This window comes from Humulus lupulus, chromosome 3 (genome assembly GCF_963169125.1).
Source record: "Humulus lupulus chromosome 3, drHumLupu1.1, whole genome shotgun sequence".
Classification (NCBI taxonomy): Eukaryota; Viridiplantae; Streptophyta; class Magnoliopsida; order Rosales; family Cannabaceae; genus Humulus; species Humulus lupulus.
The window spans coordinates 159,490,504-159,512,008 of NC_084795.1; the positions used below are offsets into that span (position 1 = coordinate 159,490,504).

The window sequence follows — 21,505 nt, forward strand, 5'->3', positions numbered from 1 at the left end:
CAGAGCAGGGGAAAGGGAGATCAGACAAACCCGGATCTTAGGAATCATCTGAATGGGCGTAGAGATCCCTCACGGAGACGCGAGCCTGGGATCGCGATTAATGACTATCTATTCCAAACACCGCCTAAGGACCCAGAACAAGAAAGGATCGATCAGCTCGAAAAAGCCTTTAGGCTTTTGAAGAATGAACGAGGGAACGGTCGATATGAGGACTCTGATGAGGAGCTCGGGCCGTTTGCTCCCAATATTTCTAACACTCAGTTCCCCCAAGGGTTCCGGATTCCTCACGTCCCAGCGTTTGAAGGAAAAACCGACCCATGCAGCCACCTGAGTACATTCAACACTATCATGAGAGCTAGTAACGTGGGTTACGAGCTCAGATGTATGTTGTTTCCGACATCATTGGCCGGACCTGCCAAGAGTTGGTTCGAGAAGTACAAGAGACATTCTATAACTTCATGGGATCAATTGTCTAGAGACTTCAAGAAGCAGTTCCGAGCTATGATGGGAGTCAGACCCGAAGCATCCACTTTGACTAACGTCCGACAACAACCGGGCGAAACACTGAAGAGCTACCTGACAAGATTTAATCTAGAGGTCGCCCGAGCTCGTGACGTGGATGACAGTGGGCACTTGATGGCCATCCGAGCTGGTGTTTTACCCGGGAGTGCCCTTTGGGATGACATGCAAGGGAAACCGGTGAGGTCGATAACCGAGTTTAACAGACGGGCGCAGAAATTTGTCAATGTAGAGGAGGCGAGGTCAACACTCAAGGCGACCTCGCAGACCGAAACTACAACGATGAACATTAACTCCGCCTCAACCTCGGTTGACCCAGCAGCTACACAGCCTACCTCGGAGAATCCCTCCAAGAGGAAAAAGAGCGAGGGAAATAATCCCGAGGCTGATGAAGGAAAGAAGAAAAAAGGAGAAAGGTATTTCTCCGTATATAAAGTGCATACCGAGCTCAACGAGTCTCGGGAAAACATATACCTGGCTAATGAAAACCAGGTCCCCTTCAGGCGTCCGGACCCTATGAGGAATCAAAAGTCTAAGAGGGACTCCAGCAAGTATTGTCGATTTCATAAGTACACCGGCCACACAACTGACGAGTGCCGACAGCTGAAGGATGAGATCGAAGGATTGATCTCGAGAGGTTATTTCCGGCAGTATGTCAAAAACCAGAATACTGGACAGGCTACTGCCAGCCAGAGAGTAGCCGCACTTCCGGCAGCACAGAATAATAACTCCCGATCTCGGGATGAAGACAGGCCGCCGCCGATAGATGGAGAGGACGTAATAACCATCTCGGGAGGTCCTCATCTCGCAGGAGGGGGCAGAAATGCTCAAAAATGATATGTGAATGAGCTGAAGACAGGGGACGGGTCTCCATACGAACCCGAACCAAGGGCACCAAAAAGCCAAAGGGTTGAGACTCAGCCTATAACCTTCACCGAGGAGGATGCCTCCCATGTCCAGTTCCCTCATCATGATCCACTCGTCATCACCCTACAGCTTGCCAACAAAAGAGTGCGCCGAGTTCTCATAGAAAATGGGAGCTCAGTTAACATTCTTCATAAAGCGACACTAGAGAAAATGGGACTCTCCCTTCGCGACCTGAAGGCTTGTGCAACCACTTTGTACGGCTTTTCTGGAGAAGGAACCGCCTGTATGAGGTCCATTGAACTCCCTGTGACCTTGGGAGACTATCCAGTCTCGGTGACCAAGATGATGGAGTTCGTGGTGGTAGAGTTACCATCTGCCTACAATGTACTGCTCGGGAGACCCACCCTGGTCGGGCTGGGGGCAGTTTCATCTGTAAGGCATCTAGCCCTTAAGTTCCCAACTCCAAGCGGGGTCGGAACATTGAAAGGAGATCAATTGGCAGGAAGGGAGTGCTACAGCATTTCCTTAAGGGGAAAGAAACAAACAAGCACGCAAGCACTCGTTGTCATACAGAATAAAGATGGGACAGTTTTAGAAATTGATGAGGAGATCGATCCAAGGATTGAGGAGAAGGTCGACCTCCAACCTTTGGAAGAGCTCGAAGAGGTTCAGCTCGAGGAAGCTGATCCCTCAAAGAAAGTGAAGGTCGGGAAACACCTCCAAGACGAATCAAAATAGCAATTAATTTGCTTTCTGAAGAAAAACCAGGATGTCTTCACGTGGTCACACTCTGACATGGTGGGAATAAGCCCTAATGTAGCGAGCCACGCATTGAATATAGACAAAAGCTTTCCCCCGAAGCAGCAAAAGCGAAGGCAGCTGGATGAAGACAGAAAGAAAGCACTAAAGGAGGAGGTAGACAGGCTGAAAGCAAATAATTTCATAAGGGACGCTTTTTACCCGGACTGGGTGGCCAATCCAGTGTTAGTCCCGAAACCCAATGGGACGTGGAGAATGTGCATTGACTACTCAGACCTCAACAAGGCCTGCCCGAAAGACTGTTTTCCCCTGCCGAGAATTGACCAGCTCGTAGACGCCACGGCAGGGCATGGTCTGATGTCGTTCATGGATGCTTATTCTGGGTATAACCAGATTCCCATGCATGCCCCCGACCAAGAGCATACGAGCTTCATCACAGACAAGGGGCTCTACTGCTACAATGTCATGCCATTCGGACTCAAGAATGCCGGAGCCACGTACCAGCGGCTCGTAAACATGATGTTCTCAGAGCAAATTGGGAACAACATGGAAGTTTATGTTGATGACATGCTTGTAAAGTCTCAACTTAACAAAAACCATGTTGATGACCTCGAAGAGTGCTTTGGCGTGCTCAGAAAGTACAACATGAAGTTGAATCCTCAGAAGTGCACTTTTGGGGTGTCTTCAGGGAAATTTCTGGGTTTCATTGTCAACTCTCGTGGAATCGAGGCTAATCCCGATAAAATAAAGGCCCTGATCGATATGCCTTCACCTCGGAAGCATAAAGATGTTCAAAGCTTGACTAGCAGGATGGCAGCTCTGGGCAGGTTCATTTCGAAGTCAACGGACCGCGGTCTCCCATTCTTCAACTTATTGAAAGGAAGTAAAAAGTTCGAATGGACAGATGAGTGCGAGCTAGCCTTTCAAGAGCTCAAAAGGCACTTAGCCGAACCACCCATCCTATCGAAGCCTGAGACGGGAGAAGTACTGTTCTTATACCTCTCAACAACTGAACACGCGATAAGCGCGGTGCTAGTTCGAGAAGAAGAGGGAATACAGAAACCCGTCTACTACATCAGTAAAAGATTACTGGGGGCAGAGTCAAGATATCCACTAATGGAGAAGCTCGCCCTCAGCCTAATCCACTCATCTCGCAATCTCCGCCCTTACTTTCAAGCGCATCCTATCCATGTACTAACGGATCAACCACTAAGGCAAGTCTTGTCCAAACCAGAGGCGTCTGGTCGACTCCTAAAGTGGGCTGTTGAGCTCGGACAATTCGAGATCACCTACCATCCGAGAACAACCATTAAGGCACAAGCGTTGGCAGATTTTATAGTGGAATGCACCGGTACAGCCGACGACGAGGTAACAACCACGGCCCACGAGCTATGGAAACTTTACGTCGACGGGTCGTCAAATGAAAATGGAGCGGGGGCAGGAGTTATTCTGATCACTCCTACAGGGAGCAGATTTCACTCTGCTTTAAAGTTCGGCTTTAAAGCATCTAATAATGAAGCTGAGTATGAAGCTTTACTTGCGGGACTACGAATAGCAAAGGAGCTCAAGGCCAAAGCTATACATTACTACAGCGACTCCCAGCTCGTAGTTAATCAAATCTTGGGAGAGATGCTTTCCTTTCCCTCCTCGGAGGAAGGATACCTGTGGGCAGAGGCACTTCCTCCCAGCGTTCATATTTTTTACTGGACCAGTCAGAGGTTGACTGGCCCTGTCCCAACAACCCACAAGCTCGTAGCTTGTCCTCATGTAGCAGAAATGAGAGAGACCTCCTGCCATAAGGGAGTCGGAGCAGGCTCTCTCTGTGCTCCTTCATTGTCTCGTCAGGGGTGGGACGCTGAAAGTTAGCTGAAAGGCGAGATACACTTCAACTAACACATGGATTCAAGGGCTAAAGATTCGAGCTCAAAAATAGAAAGTAACGAGAATACTTATGAATTCGCCTAAACGAACGATGTCGAGACGGGAACAGACCGTCTGTCCAGAAAAAAGCCCTCTTGAAGTCAGGGGGATGGTTCGGAAGGTCTTCAAAGATTTTCGTCTCTTTGGGGTAGCTCGAAAGATAGTAGAAACCATCTCCTCCCCGAGCTCGGGAGGGATTACTCTTCAAACAAAAGAGATATAAAATCTCTTGGGGTGAAGGTCCTATCCACCCCAGCTCGTGGAATAAGGACCTCAGGGCAGACAGCACCCTGTATGAGTTGGTGTTGAGTTGGAATGGAGCCAACCCAACGAAATCGGTGAAGTCTCTAAAAAAGGACTTCAGGGGCAGCAAAGCTCCTGCCCTTAGGTGTTCCTGGCTCCAGGCCGCGTATTTCACACTGGAATCACGGCCCCCAGGAGCGAAACAGCTCCGTTCATGCCTTGTCGGAGCTCGACACTTCAGTGTGTCCAATGAGCTAAGGCCATGAATGGCCAGGATGTCAGTTATCTGGTCGGAGGTGGTAACCGAGCTCTGGTAGAATTTGGCTTCAAACATCTCCCTCCTAGGCTGCGAAGATGAAGGCTCCGCCATTAAGGAAAACTGAAGTTCCCCCAGGTGGTATGCTACCGTGACTTTTAACGCGGGGTCGAGGGGAACTGGCCTAGGTCCGGGGTTAGGCTCCGGATAGATGGCTTCCCAAAGGACCCTTCTCTTCTTTTCGATGACCTCGTCAATCTGGCGGCGATAGTGGGCTCGAATGTCTTCTTGCTCGCGTGCTATCTCGTACTCTTTAATCCGACGCTGGTTCCGGGCAAAGATCGATTCTGGGCTCGGAGATTTGGGCTCGTAAGGAATTGCTCGTAATGACCCCCACCGTCTTTCCGAATTCTGTGACATCTAGCGAGAAAGAAAAAATGGTGAGGGCCATGCATGCAAGAATCACAAGCTCGATGGATGAGCTCGGAGATCTAATGACAAGAAACTAAATATTAAGACCCTCACTAAAGAGTCAGAGCGCGTATTCCACAGGGAAGAAAAAGAACGTGGATGATTTTTTGAAAATCCAGAAATTCAAGGGAAAGAAAGGTGGCGGTTAGCCAAGAAAGGGCATTTTCGGGTTTCGTGTAATTGTCAAGAACAAGGGTTTTTACCCGAAAACTTGGTGTACAAGAAACATAGCCTAAGAACTTCAAAACCCAGAAAATGGGAACCACATTCAAACATCGAAACTGGGTATAAACCAGAGACGAACATCCAGAAAGAAAATCCAGAAAACATAAAGCCTATTGATCCAAAACCTCCTATCGTATCATTCTATTATACGCAGCAAGAGCGACATAACAAAAAAAAAAAGAGAAGAGCTAAGAACAAAAATGGCGTACTTACACAGTGATGGTGATTGCAGCGAAATCGTCGAGTGGAGAAGAGGTTGCAGGAAAGAACTCACTGACTCGAACAGACCAGGGTTCCTTTGTTTTTTGGGTCGAGAAAACATGCGCGGGACGGAAGCTTCTTAAGAAAGTTTCTGGCTTTCTTGTTTTTTCTTTTCTTTCTGGTTTACAATGAACAAACGTAAAGAAGAAGACGAAGAGGAGATCTTATATATATAGGTGGGAAAACTAAATCAATCAGGAGCGTTGGTTAAAATCCTCAACAGATCGAATGGAGGGGAATCGGTTATAAGATGGCGCCGAAAAGCTGTCAGACGAACGATCGTGGGCGTGTTCCCAAGGTACTCAAGTACCTAAAGTGAGCAATACCCATCTGGCACGTGTCCGTTTTTAAGAGTGTGACGGTATGGTTCCCAGAAAGAGTAGTTCAAAAGTTTCCTTCTCTTAGGACTCGAACAAATACTTTTGAGGGGGCAAAATGTTATACCCAGATTTCGAGCCATAGTAAATATGACCTCGAAAGCTGAGTTCGCATTAAATGGTCTCGTGAGGGTTAGGGTATGCTCTACGATTGTAAATCGAGCCTGCAAAGTATGATACATGACCTCGAATGTAGTGACCTCGAAATGATCTCGATCTCGAAAGATAGCTCTGAGAGCCCCTCATCTTCGGGAACAACTTCGGAGCAGGGATATTGAGCTCGATGTACTATCTCGAAAGCAATGTTAGCTCGGGAGATGTCAGTGGCTCGCACAATGACGTGAAACCTGAGATGCTGAAGTCTTGGAGATACGCTATGACCACCTTGAATATCTACAAGTATTGTAAATATGAGATGTAATCCTCATTTATTGATGTAAATCCCCAAGAATCGTGGGATATTATTCAGTCAGTTATGCGTTTCCTGATCTTTGGGGGACGTTTCCTTTTATATCCGATTATTGGCATTTAAAGCCATTTATTTTTATTCACAAAAGAGTAACTACCCAAAATATGTGGGATAGTATTTTGCATCCTTCTCTATAAATAGAGAAGTCATGCACCATTGTAAAGGACCGAAATTCCGATCCTTGAGAGAGCACTCTGGAGAATTCATGCTAAAGAATTGTTCAGAGATAATCTTGAGATTAATAACAGAGACTCGTGGACTAGGCAGATTTAACTGCTGAACCGCGTAAAAAACCGTGTTTGATTCGTTTGTTTATTTTTTGCCATTGTCTTAAATTGTTTACGTGCTCTCTTCTTTTATCTGTTGACGAAAAACGGCGTCAACATTAATTATTTGAATGGCATTTTCGAAAATACCCATTTTAATTAAAAAAAATGATTTTAAAAAATTGCAATAATTAAATTATTTATTTTGAAAATTAATATGTTAATTAATTAATTTGTCTTAATTACATATTTGATCCAGAAGAACAAATTTCTTCCAAATATGTCATTTTCTGATTTGTCCCAATTTCAACTCTTACCTTGAATAGTGTTAATAGAGCTATCTCGGGGACCTATGGACCTATAGTTTCAAGCTCCAATAAATTTATATTTTTAATTAAAAATCTTTTATATAATAATCTTAATTTATTAATCTCAATATTATTACACTAAATATATGAGACTGTACTCTTGAAATTATAGACATTTATTTATTGTGTACTTTTTAAATATAAAAAGCATCCATCGATTTAAGCATTACATACAATTCAATCCTCTATTAATGGTTCATAATTAAAGTAGGAATTAATTTCTGTTTAACCTCTTTAATTATATCCTATATCCTTAAGTACCATTAACTTTACTAGTGAATGTTAATTGATAAATTGATTTATGAATTTGAGCTCCATAACCTTTCACTTCCAAAAGCTAACTCTTAAGAGAAACATTATTCAATTCCTCTAAAAAAAAGATATAGATTTCATATATGTCTATTATGTCTCAAGTCATTTACATCAATGAGTTCTCAAAACAAAAGTTTTCAGCTTGATCATTTTTACAAATCATAACAAGTGAATCAAGAACTCATATGACATAAACATGGGTTCATAATAACTTCAAGATGAAGATCAATTTGTATATGATCATCTTATTGATATGTTTAATTGATACTTATAAAACAAACAATATTAGTAAAGTATTAATAACATATCGAGTCCAGTTCATGTATAATCACTTTATACAAAGTATCTCCACTAAGATGTTCTACTACATCAGTAATCTGGATCTAGATTACATGTATCATAATATTAGTGAATCGTACTTAGAGTATTTAATCCAAAGATTCCATATAAGTTTGTTTTACTGCGAACTATTTAATTTCGTTCCTTACAATCATAATCCTCTCGTACCAATACAAGATTGTAGTCACAATAACGAATTTGGAAATTTTCTAATATTCATATAATATTATTCTAACAATAATAATAAACAATCAATATATGCAAAAATTCATTTTAGTTATTTATTTCATAAAATATTGTTCAATACATATGCTTTAAAGGGCACTATTCCCAACAACAATTTGAATGGAAAACGACAAATAATTCGATAATTAAACAATAAAAAAATAGAATTTGTAGTAGTTTGGCCCCAAGAATTGGTAATGTTCTATGCCTACTTGACACTTTTATTAAATAAAATGCTTAAAATCAAGATGAGATGAACTAAAATCAACCGAGTTTCTCAAGTCTAAATTGTGTTTGCAATTTGACAGAGTTTATGTAAGTAAAAGTGTGCATTAAATCTAAATGGTCTAGTGAGTGCTTTATTTATAGGCTCACTGGCATTACAGTGTCAATAACTGGGCCCGAAAAGTATGTAATGCCTTTTTATGACAAAAATATGCTATTAAATGCTAGAAATACATATAAAACTATTATATTCAGAATAAGTTGCTTGACCACTTCGTAATGAACTAGTTCCTCGACCAGCTCATATATTGAACAACTACATATGTTGACCAAATGAAGATGCTCGACAAGCTTTGCTGACTATTCCATCCTCAATCTCCATTTTCATGGTTGTTCTATACCAACTAGAGTTGATGTTGCTAGTGTTATACTGTTGACACATGTCTTTAACAACTGCCATGTCATCATGCTGAAAATTTTGGATAACATTTGCACCCCCCCCCCCCCCCCAAGTTCATCATAGCGTGAGCGGCATCATCCACCAGATTTGTAGGAGCCTCACTGGATTTCCCTGCCAGATCTGTGCAATTTCCACTCACAATGATGTTGCCCATACCCACCCTGTTCCTTGCCAGATCTGGGCACTGAAAGACCACCTGGGCAATGAAGGACTTCAACAGACCTGCAACTCTGGCAGGCCTAGGTAACTCCATTGGACAAGGGAAGAAGAAGAAGAAGAAAAGGGAGGAACAAAAGTCGTGGGTTTATGTTTTTTTTATTATTTGTTTTAATTTAGTTTTTTTTTCTAATTTAGATTTTTTTTTAGTTTAAAAGTATTTAATTGTTCAATTTATTTATTTGGAAATTAATTTTTATCAATTAAATGTATTTTTTAATTAATTTTATATTTTAAAATCAATTAAAACTAATTTATGATTGTACCAATCACAAAGTGACATGTGTTAGTCCAGTCATCAACTAACGGAGGTTAATAGAGTAGTAATGAAATTACACTTTTTTTTTACTTTGGGTATTTATCCTGGGAAAAAAATTAAAATTAAAAAAGATTGGGTATATAACAACAACAAACCCTCAACAGTAAGTATTGCCACAAATATCCCTTTTATTTTATATTATTTTAATTTATTATGTTTATCGCTATCAAATATTGACATTGTAAAAAAAAATTAAATAAAATATTGCTAGTTTTTTTTTAAAAGGGGAAAACTTTCATCGGTTAAAAGGAAAATCATTAGCTACCTAAAGGATCATACATCATACATGAAGTATTCTCAAATGGCGTAAATAGATGTAACCTCATCTTGAAGTCTAAAGTATCTTGGAGCCTAACTTTGTCATGGTAATAGGCCACTAGAATCCCCTCACAAGAACACAGTGACAAGGACCAAATGTGACAAAGTGAAACAAAATACCATACTATCTAAGATAAACGGCTCACAACACCACCACACACGATGGTCTACACCCACCCACACAATGAGACTTTATTAACAAAACTAAATAATAGATATTAAACCAAACAATAAAAAAATTGAAAAAGAAAAAATCAAAAGCAGCCTAACCAATAACAACACCATGACAGCTCAAACCTCACAACCGTCCCCACTCCATCGGACCTCACCACAGTCCCAAGCTCAAAATGATCCAGTAACCGTGACCCCACCATTGGATCTTACCTTCGACAAAGACAAATTTGGATCTATGATGCGATGAAGAAAGTTGTCGTGAGCCTTTTTCCCATTTCCCTCCATAACATTTTTTGGGTCGTTTGGTGAAAATCGTTGGCATATATAATGTTTTCACCTTCTTTACGCACCGAAAAATATCATTTAACCACTCTTTTTGTACCTTCTTTTTACCAGTGCTTTAACGCTAAATGTGATAGAGTAATTTTTATAGTATTTTAAAGGGTTATTTTATAGAATTTTTGAGCTTATTTAGTTATGTTTAAATAGTATGGCATTTTGGAAGCCTGTGTTTGATAATATTTCAGGAGTTATGGAAAGCAATTGATAAATGATCGTGTTTGGCTTCGAAAAGATGTGATTTGGTGAAAAAAGGGCATTTGAGCCGCGACACTGCAATTAGACAGAGAGGTCGAATCTTGAGAAATCGAGGGTTATGGTGCTACCTTTGAGAGTCGCGACAATATTGGTTGGAGAATTTGAGCCGCGCCGCAGGTATATTATAGTAGTAGCACTTGTTGAGTCAGAGATAAGGCGGACTTCGATTTTTGGACACAGGCCGCGACGCTTCATTATAGGGTCGCGGTGCTTAAGCGGTCAACATGGAGATTAGGGCATTTTAAGCAGAGGCAAAAGTGGAATTTCACGTTCAAAGCACATACTACTACTTACGCATCATTATGATGATTTCTAAAGAAGAAAAACTCTAAGGAGGAGACTCAAGGAACACACTGAGGAGGCAAAAGCTTGGAGATCAACTAGTTCTATCATTCTTTTTCATCTTTTACTTTTACTTTCTCGTGTAGTGATGTTTATATTTAGTTTAATGGATTTTACTATGTTTAGCAGGAACTAATTTCTTATTTAGGGTATTAATGGATTCTTCTTGAAATCTTATGATTATCTAATGAAGTTTTTATGAATTCCTTATCAATATTGTGAATTATTTGTCTTGTGTTTAATGCTTGTGCTTAATTGGCCACTAATTGCATGATTTATATGATTTTAAACTGAGATTTGAGAAGTTAAGGATAAATATGCTATAGTCAAATAATCATAGATTTATATTGGACGAGAGTACCTGTATGGTTTGTGTAGCTCAGGGATTACGTGTTTAATGCCTGTAATATGTTAGTTTACCACAGAGATGTAGGAGATTGCTTATTGTAGAGAATTATAAGTCCTAATAAGAATATAATTTACAATTGTAATTCTTAAATCCACATTAGACAAGCATAGATGGATAGTTGATGAAGTTAATAACCCTAATTCTTAATCCATTGAATTAATATTTAGTATTGAGTTCTCTATTGTTCTATTTTATTGTTTTAGTGTTTTAGTTTTATAAATTCAGAATTTATTAATTGTCAATCAATTAGAATCAAAGATTAATTTTTGGTAATTAGTAACAATCCCCATGGGAACGATACTTTACTTACTATTTTATTACTTGTTATAATTGCGTATACTGGCGTAGTACATAAATTTCACAACAAGTTTTTGGCATCGTTGCTGGGGACTGTATTATTAATATCAATATAGTTGATTTTTATTCTAAATTGGTTTTTATTTTAGTACTCATTTGGCTTTTGGCAGTATTGTGTTTTCAAGAATTATTGGTATATGCGACAAAGTAGACATAATGAATTAATAATGGTAGATCTTGGAATTGAAAGAACTTGCAGACAAAACCGAAGATAAAAAGAAAGCTGGATTTTTCCATGGCTGAGAATCAAGGAAATGCAGCAAACAATGCTACTAACATTAATAATATTCCAAATATTGCAAGGGCCGAGTGGAACGAGGACCAAGGACGCTTAGAGACTATGTACTTTCTACTGTCACGGTAGTGCATTCATGCATCAGACACCCCACTATTGTTGCGAATAATATTGAGATCAAGCCGTCGATACAAAAAATGGTGCAGTCTACTGTTCAAATTTGGGGGTTGCCTACTGAAGATCCTAAGTTGTACATAGACAATTTTCTGGAGCTATGTGAAATGTTTAAGATGAATGGGGCAAGTGATGATGCAATCAGATTGAGATTATTCCCATTTTCTCTATGAGACCTAGCGAAGAGTTGGCTAATTTTGCTGCAAGCTAATTCAATGACAACATGGGAGGAGTTAGCTCAAAAGTTCTTACCAAAGTTTTTCCCTCCAGCAAAAGTTGCAAAGTTGAGAGGGGAAATTCATAATTTTTACCAGACAGAAGGGGAATCATTGTATGATGCATGGGAGAGATTTCAAGAGTTGTTAAGGAAGTGTCCACATCATGGTATAGAGAAGTGGATGCAAGTCCATAACTTTTATAATGGGTTGAACGGTACTACTCGTACCATAATAGATGCTGCAATAGGAGGTGCGTTCATGAGCAAAAGTTCTAATGAAGCTTATGAATTGCTAGAGGAGATGGCAATGAATAACTACCAGTGGCCAACTGAAAGGGGACATCCAAAGAAGGTTGCTAGTATGATTGAATTGGATGTTATTTCCATGCTTACGGCACAAGTGGCAGCTTTAACGAAACACTTACAACAGAACAATCTTTCATCCCAAGCCATGCAAGTATAGAATTTATACAAGGCAAGTGGTAGCAGTCATCCACTAAACCAGTGCCCTGGCCTAGATGTGAATAACATGCCCATGGAAGAAGTGCAAGCTATAGGAAATTACCAAAGACAAAACAATAACCAATTTTTCATGTCATACAACCAAGGTTGGAAGAACAACCCAAATTTTTCTTGGACAAATAATCAACCCACTCAACAATCTTATCAACAACCTCCACTAGGATTTTATCAACCACAAAATAGACCACCACAATAGCCAATGCCCATGAAACATCCTGAAATACAACCTGATACACTGAACCAATTCCTGAGAGAGACAAGGGCATCTATAAGGAGTTTGGAGACTCAAATAGGGCAGGTGGCCACTTTGATAACAAATAGAGCTGAAGGAAATTTTCCTAGCACTACTGAGGTGAATCTTAAAGAATAGTGCCAAGCCATCACCTTGAGAAGTGGAACACAGTACGAGGAGCTCAAGAGAAATCAGTCAGAGGAGATGAGTCAGAGAAAAAGGAACAAGGCATAGCAAAGAATAATTCTAGTGAAGAGAAGGTTACTAAAGACTTAGCAGAGAAGGAAGTGTTGCCATTAGTGAACATTGAGCATCATATAAAGATTCTTATCCATAGATACTCCATAAGCATAATTTAGATAAATAGTTTGCGAAGTTTTTAGAGGTGGTCAAGAAGCCACACATTAACATACATTTCGCTGAAGCACTGGAATAGATGCCTATATGTAAAGTTTATGAAGGAGATTCTATCTAACAAGAGGAAGATGGGAGATTATGAAACTGTAGCATTGACTGAAGAGTGTAGTACTATTTTGCAAAGAAAGCTCCCGCAAAAGTTAAGAGATCCTGGTAGTTTTACTATACCATGCACCATTGGGGATTATGAATGTAAGCATGTGTTGTGTGATCTGGGGGCAAGTATAAATTTGATGCCATTGTCAGTATTTCGCAGACTTGGATTGGGAGAAGTGAGGCCCACGATAGTGACATCATAGTTGGCAGATAGCTCAGTCAAGCACCCAAGAGGTATTATAGAAGATGTGTTGGTAAAGGTGGACAAGTTTATTTTTTCGGTGGATTTTATTATTCTTAATATGGAGGAGGAAGAGAATGTCCCAATTATTCTGCAGAGTCTATTTTTAGCAACTGGGCAAGCTTTAATAAATGTGCAAATGGGAGAATTATGGTTGAGAGTACAAGTTGATGAAGTAGTATTCAATGTATTCAAGGCCATGACTTATCCTAAGGCGAGTGATAGTTGTTATTCTGTTGATATGATAGATGGAGTAGTGGCAAGTCAGAAGCTAGTAGAAGATCCACTTCAACTGATTCTTACAATCGATGACGTAGATGAAGAGGATTGTGAGGAGGCAATGAGTTGTTTGAGTTGGATACATTCGTATGGACCGTTGAGAGAGAAGAGGTTTGAAGAACTTGGTCGAGGACCTGAGAGACCACTACCGTCCATTGAGAACCCTCTTGTTCTAGAACTGAAGGCTTTGCCAGAGAATTTACACTATGCATATCTTGGACAAAAGGAAATCCTTCTAGTTATAGTATCTGCATCACTTACTGAGATAGAGGTAGAAAAGTTATTAAGGTTATTAAGAGTTCATAAGAAAACTATTGGATGGACTCTAGCTCACATAAGGGGAATAAGCCCATCCACTGTGATGCATATAATTTTGATGGAAGATGATGCTAAACCGACAATTGATGCTCATAGAAGATTAAATCCAACAATGAAGGAAGTGGTAAGGAAATAAGTTCTTAAGTGGATAAATGCTTGAGTAATTTACCCAATATCAGATAGTGCATGGGTGAGTCCAGTGCAAGTAGTTCCAAAGAAGGGAGGAATGACGGTGGTGAAGAATGAGAATAATGAATTGATTCTGACTCGGACTGTGATAGGCTGGAGGATATGTATAGATTACCGTAAATTGAATAAGTCCACTAGAAAAAGAATACTTTCCTTTGCCTTTTATTGATCAAATGTTGGATAGGTTGGCGGGCCATAACTATTATTGTTTATTGGAAGGGTAGTCAGGATACCATCAAATTTTCATTGCACCTGAGGATCAAGAGAAAACCACGTTTGCATGCACGTATGGTACTTTTGTGTTTAGAAGAATGCCATTTGGACTTTGTAATGCACCTGCAACGTTCCAAAGATGTATGATGGCTATATTTTCTAACATGGTAGGAAAGGGTATTGAGATCTTTATGGATGATTTTTCTATTTATGGTTCTTCTTTTGATAACTATTTGGCCAATTTGGAGCTAGTTCTGAAGAGATTTGAGGAATCGCACTTAGTCTTGAATTGGGAGAAATACCACTTTATGGTATATGAAGGAATTGTTTTAGGGCATAAGATCTCAAGTAGGGGAATTGAGGTAGATCTGGCTAAGATATCAATAATAGAGAATTTACCACCTCTTGTCTCAGTTAAAAGAGTGAGAAGTTTTCTTGGTCATGCGGGGTTTTATAGAAGATTCATTAAAGATTTTTCCAAGATTTCAAAACCCCAATCTACATTGTTAATGAATGGAGTAACTTTTGAATTTGATGAAAAGTGTCGCCATGCTTTCAAGGAATTTAAAGAAAAAGTGACTTCAGCACCGATAGTCGTTGCACCTAATTGGGAATTGCCATTTAAATTAATGTGTGATGCAAGTGACTATGAAATAGGAGTAGTATTGGAGAAACTAGTTGACAAGGTGTTTAGAATGATTTATTATGCGAGTCATACTTTGAAAGATGCTCAGGTTAATTATTCCACTACAGAAAAGGAGTTATTTGCCATTGTGTTCGCTTTTGATAAGGTTAGGCCATATCTCATTGGGAATAAGGTAATAGTATACACTGATCATTTCGCCATTAAATACCTTATGACCAACAAAGATGCAAAGCCTCATCTCGTTCGTTGGGATCAATTGCTACAAGAATTTGACATGGAGATTAGGGATAAGAAAGGAACTGAAAATTTGGTGGCTGGCCATTTGTCTATATTAGAATTAGAAGAGAGTCAAACTATGAAAGAGGTGCAGATTAATGATGTTTTTCTAGATGAGCAGTTATTTAAAGTACATGAGAATAAGGAGGTACCGTGGTTCGTTGACTATGTTAACTTCTTGGCTGCCAATATAGTGCCTTCGGAGATGTCTAGACAACAAATGGGAGGAGCCCATCTTATACAAGCATTGCACAAATTAGATTCTTCGTTGCTGTGTGCCTAAAGATGAGATGGTGTCAATTTTGACTCATTGTCATTCATTCCATTGTGGTGGTCATTTCGGAGCAACAAGGACAGGTGTAAAGGTATTACAGTGTGATTTCTATTGGCCTACGTTGTGGAAAGATGTGAAAGCTTGTGATCGATGTCAACGAGTTGGCAGTATTTTAAGGAGAGATGAGATGCCCCTACTTGGGATTCTTGAGGTGGAATTATTTGATGTATAGGGTATAGATTTTATGGGTCCCTTTCTACCATCTTACAATAACAAGTACATCATGCTAGTAGTGGATTATGTGTCTAAATGGGTGGAAACAGCAGCAACACCTACAAATGATAGCAAGGTGGTACTCAAATTCTTGCACAAGCACATATTCACTCGCTTTGGCACGCCTAGGGCTTTAATAAGTGACAAAGGTAGCAATTATTGTAACAAGATGATGGATACCTTGCTTGCTCGTTATGGTGATTGTCATATAACCACTCTGCCATACCATCCTTAAACTAATGGTCAAGCGGAACTGCCAAATAAAGAAGTCAAAAGTATCATTGAGAAGACAATCAAAAAATCAAGAATAGACCAATCTAAGAAGTTAGATGATGCATTATGGGCATACAAGACTGCATACAAGACTCCTATTGTTATGTCACCTAAGCATATTCATGCACGTTCATGTTGATTTTTGTCATACTAATATTTTCATGGTCAATTTTTTTGAAAATTACTTATTTATTCTTGCAAAATGTTACTGTTGAGTCAATTTTTGTTATCTATATTACTAAGAGTTTCTCTAGAGTTACCTAATGCACATGCCAAACATTGTGGTAAGATGGTTGTTAGCACATATTGGCTTAGAAATTTTCCATGTTTAAGAATTCATTCTTTTCTGTGAGAGTTGAGACTTGAGAAAACAACTTAAAAAAATTTATTGATTCTAAGAAATGGTTATAATTATTTGGACAAGGTATTGTGGTATGAATGGATGATGTTTTAGGGATAATATTTTCTATAGACAAATCTTATTAGAGAGCCTTTTATTATGTTGTTCATGAAAAAAAAATTAAAAAAAAAAGAAGAAAAAAAATTAGAAAAAACGAGAAAGACACAAGAGCAATATTTCTATCATTTTCAATTATGTTGTCTCTTGTGTCCAAGAAAAAAAATATGTGTTTATTAATTTCATGTTCTATTTTATGGCTCTTAGAATAAATGTAAAGATTGTCTATTTAACTTAGAATTCCCAAAAAAAAAAAGTGGATTTTGTGAAAGTAAAATGATAGAATAGGGAAAATGATCAGATAAAGTGCATGGCATGGTAGAGATGCAGTGTTGTAAAACCTATTCTAATATTTATATTAATTCAAAACACAGTTGCAATTCTACACCATTAATTACAACTGGAGGGGCCGGCTGCTGCCCCTGATTGAGCATGGTCCAAATCGGGGTCCCAAGCAGCCTCTGGAGCTCGTCTCTTCCGCACGAGTGGCACCTTGGCCTCCTTTTCTTGCTCGTCGCCACCATCATCCGCAGCATCGCTCTCGGGAATAGGTGCCAACACGCGGGCTGCTAGATGAGTGGCCTGCGTCCTCCTCAAGGCCAGAGTCTATCCTGCGAAGATTAACTTACACGCCAACATCGTGTCATCAGACACGAGCTGGCGATAGTCCTTCTCACTGGGCGGGAGCCCCGCCAGGGTATCGTATTGACCCCCAAAGGTCACGGATTTGGCCGTCCTCGCGAAAATGGTTGCACGATGAGGCTCCAGTCAGTATACGCACGAAAAGAAAAAGAAAAAAAAATTACACGAGCTAAAGATAGAAAGCTTACAAGGACGGTTGAAGTAGTGGTACTCGCAATTGCGAAACCCATTCGACATAAAGAATAGATCTTTGAAGTCATTGGGATGGCTGGGAAGTTCGATCACCGCGGACGAGTTCGGGAAGCGAGTCAGGTAGTAGAACCCATCACCTAGTCCCCTTTGATCCGGGCTGGCCTTGAGGCAGAAGAAGTAGAGGATGTCGACCAGGGTAGGGGCTTCCCATTCGTGTTTAAGAAAGAGATACCTCAGCCCCGCCAGCAGATGGTAGGAATTTGGAGGTAGTTGAAATGGTGCCAACTTTATGTAGTTGAGAAAGTCGGCAAAATATTGATCTAGGAGGAGGAAGGCCCTGGGCCTGAGATGCTCATCGCTCCAGGCCGCGAAGTCTTCATCGAGGGGTGCGCAGCTCCTCTCACCCTCCAAGGGAGGTCGGGCAATAAGGACGCCGGTCCTTACCTCTATGTTATGGGACAACATTATCTTATTGACCCTCCCTTCGGTCGTGATCTTCGAGGCTATCCTCTCCGCCTCAAAGAAAGCATTAGGTCCCACTTCGATCTCCTTCTCCATCATGGGACCAAATTGGGGGATGGGAGACTCCACCACGACCTCCTTCCCTCTACTGGATTGCTGGGACGACGAGCCGCCCGCGCTTTTCTTAGGCACATTCCTTTTGGGCCCCATCTGATCACCTAGCAAACAAGAACGATGAAAAACTTAGTAGGCGACCTAAAAGCTATGAAAGGACCAAAAGCGCAAGAAGAACAAGGGTTTTTCGTGCACGAGCTGAGGTAATCTCAACCCGCGGTGCGAGGCCACGTGCCCGACGTTCCAACGGATCCCTGATATTCAGGGATCCTTGTGTCAGGAGGGTCAGGTTATTACTTGCCTTACGGGAGAGGCACTACAAGAAAAAATGCTTTTAATAACACCAAAAATGTGTTGTTAAAACATACCATAACACTTTTTGATGTGTTAAGACCCACTATGTTATCGTAGGTCAGGCTACTTTACATAACACTTTATCATTGTTATACAGATGTCTTATTATACTGTCAACGATAACACACTTTCTGTGTTATTTTAATAAATAGATAAGTGTTTAATTATATTATTTATAGTCAATTATATAACACATTTCAATACTTATAAATTTGTGTTATACTACACTTTAGTATAACACATTTTTTGTGTTATACTACACTTTAGTATAACACATTATTTGTGTTATATAATGAAGTTTGCATAACAAAATTCTTTACTTATAAAAAGTGTTATTGTAATAGTTATTATAACACATTTTTCGTATTATTTTAATATTTAGATAAGTTTAAATTTTCATTATATATTCATTTATATAACACTAATTTATTCTATTATATATATTTTTTTTATATATAATTAAAATTAGCTTTCTAATATATACTAGCATCATCAAATGAACTTGATTTTCAAATAACAAATAGTAAGAACATTCAACATTATATTAACAATCCACAAATTAGTTTAAAACATTCAACACTGTCATCAACAACAAAATGTTCTTAAAGTATTCAAGTAGTCTTAAATATTCAACATATAAGCCTTGAATGATGATTTCAGTAAGTCCAGCACAGGGTAGTAAAGGAATGTGATATGAGGATTATAGCAAGGACAAAACAAGATACTGAGAAGTAAAAGAATGCAGTGTAGAAAACCAAGTGAGGAACCCCATCTTTCAATGTATGCTAAGCTATTCTGGTGGTATTATTATGTGTTGCTGCTACACTGCCTTTTCCAGCATGGATGTTCCCTTGAAAATTGTAAACTGCACCTCTCTCATATACTTTGACAACTGAAAAAATTTACAACCAAAGCACATTACTCATTTTTTATTTGTAAGACCTAAAAACCAAACAAAATCTTTTAATGGTGTCATGAAATATATATACACTTACTCGATCATCACTCATCTTTGTGAATCAAAACTTGTTTGTCCAGATTGACTCTACTTCCTCAGCAGCAGGAAGCACAATGTTTTCCACATTCAGGGAAACCAATAACTTCTCTATACATGAAAATAATACTTGGAAATAGCCCTGTTATAACAAACCAAAATATACCAACTTAGTAGTTATTCTTCTTCTGCTTCTTAACATTAACGAAAAGAAAACTAAAATACTAAGAAGAAGAAGAAAAATCAAAGTTTCATTTGTTCCTACTTTCCCTTGGTGTTCTCTAGTTGTCGCCACTATGGGAAGCTCGGCTACCTCACGACCAAATATCCTAAGAAGACCAGCTGATACAACAATAGACCTGTGTGGATGGATGCATTTGCAGAAGAAAGGTATTATTCTCATATCAATAACCAATTAAAGAAAGAACATTAACATAAAATATTGCCCAATATAATATTAGAAAAGGCGTAGTACCTCACAATTAAAACTACACAGTACATTCCTCCAAACTCTTGACCAGAAATGTTTCTTCTGCAAATTTCCAAAGCAAAAGACATCATAAATTGAGATTCTTTGCTTGCCAATATATTATAACATAAATCACAAACTAATAGGCTAACTTTGCTTACCCATACACCATAACAGGAATCAAATCACGACCAGATCTTGCTACAATAGGATCAAAACACTCCTGTGCATTACAAATCAGAAAATTAGATGCTATTTGTGAGAGCCTATGGAAATTACAGAAACTCATGACACATACAACATATTTTTCTCCCCCAAAAATTAATCCCCGCTGTCTAAATGGGTAATGTCGTAAATATGTAAAAAGGATAAGTTAAACAAAAAAATACACATCTAATCAACATTTAAATTGATAACTCCAAACATTCAGGAAAAAAAGAAGAAGAAAGCAAAAATTGTTGCCAAATTCAATTAAAAAACAGTATCTTATTTTTTAATAAACTATTTTCAATCAATATATGTATATATTTAAATATATATATATGTGTGTGTGTGTGTGTGTGTGTAAGCTTGAAATATAATTATATATGTGGTGGAGAGCTCTCAAGAGCCATCCACCATAAAGATAACATGAACAGAATTCTTAAATGTAGTTAAAAAATTGTACTATTGAAGAACCCACTATGTCACATGAAATATAATTCAGTTTCATAGTCATTAGGAGAAAAGTATCCAGTACATATTTAAAAGAAAAAAAACATCACTTAAATGATAAAAATAAATATGACAAGGGAAAGGGTGATTACTATTTTCATCACCGAAACATGATTCTTAAGCTATTTCTTAATAGTTCTCCTACTTGTTTTAGACAAACTTATCACATAGTTTTGCATCCATCAAAAAGCAACCACCAAATAATTTTTTCTTAAAAAAAAAGGATCATTCAAGCAAAAAAGTAACAGATTGAAGTCATATAAAGGATAAAGTACATTAATAAAACCAGAGTTTACAAGCAGAAGCAACTAACGTCAAATGCAAACTAAAATCTTTGAATAGACTCCCAATCTTCAAAACTTAGTATCATCGCTACCCTTTAAATAAGCATGGAAATGAGTAGAATTTCTGGTACAATAATAACTTACCCGGAAAATAACAGCAGACTTTGACAGAAATGGCAGATGTTCTGGATATCGCATGTAATATGGACATTCTTTCTCACCTTGCGATATAAACCACATAAGATGACCACAAGCAACTATTGCAGCTTTCATATGTTGAAAGGTTAAAATATAAACAGAACAATGATGTTATACCACTCAAATTGGAAGACCAACAAAGTTAAACGCTAGAACTAGTGCTAATGGTGTTGCAGAAGTCTTTCCTCTAGTGTGGTTATATTTACACGCTTTTCCAAATTTACATCCCCCTGACCTCAAATAATACTGCAAGAAGCTCAAGATTTTATAGCACAGCACACCGAAAGTTTAAATCCAAAAATAGGATAAAAAAACTGAAACTAAAATAATCTCAAACCCATAAAACATAATCACAAACAAGATCAAATGTCAAATCCAAAAATATACAGGAAACTATATAGTCAGATATTTGAAAACAAAAAATATACCAAGATATTTATATTAAAAGGGCATGGC

The 21,505-nt window shown here is 38.8% G+C and overlaps 1 protein-coding gene and 1 non-coding gene across 3 annotated transcripts; both read right to left on the reverse strand.

The window, feature by feature from the left end:
* Positions 1-11,984: 11,984 nt before the first annotated feature.
* LOC133828080 (small nucleolar RNA R71) lies at positions 11,985-12,091 on the reverse strand. Its single transcript, XR_009890723.1, has one exon. It is a non-coding gene; the product is annotated as a small nucleolar RNA R71 (small nucleolar RNA).
* Positions 12,092-19,391: 7,300 nt separating this feature from the next.
* Positions 19,392-21,062, reverse strand: LOC133821415 (uncharacterized). Of its 2 annotated transcripts, XM_062253725.1 has the most exons (5): positions 20,996-21,062; positions 20,015-20,076; positions 19,860-19,916; positions 19,650-19,743; positions 19,392-19,526 (listed from the first exon to the last, which is right to left on the reverse strand). In XM_062253725.1, exons 1-5 carry the CDS (start codon positions 21,047-21,049, stop codon positions 19,410-19,412), a joined length of 384 nt encoding a protein of 127 aa, XP_062109709.1. In that variant the 5' UTR covers positions 21,050-21,062; the 3' UTR covers positions 19,392-19,409. The 2 variants fall into 2 exon arrangements, with proteins under 2 accessions (XP_062109709.1, XP_062109710.1); XM_062253726.1 differs by lacking the exon at positions 19,860-19,916.
* Positions 21,063-21,505: the final 443 nt, after the last annotated feature.

What these genes read in the sequence shown, in the direction of transcription:
- LOC133821415 (XM_062253725.1), bottom strand. Translation starts at nt 21,049, where the DNA reads ATGCGATATCCAGAACATCTGCCATTTCTGTCAAAGTCTGCTGTTATT. An exon ending in AGTCTGCTGTTATTTTCCGG is followed by an intron (nt 20,077 to 20,995) that starts GTAAGTTATTAT and finishes TGTAATGCACAG; the next exon opens with GAGTGTTTTGATCCTATTGT. An exon ending in ATTCCTGTTATGGTGTATGG is followed by an intron (nt 19,917 to 20,014) that starts GTAAGCAAAGTT and finishes GGAAATTTGCAG; the next exon opens with AAGAAACATTTCTGGTCAAG.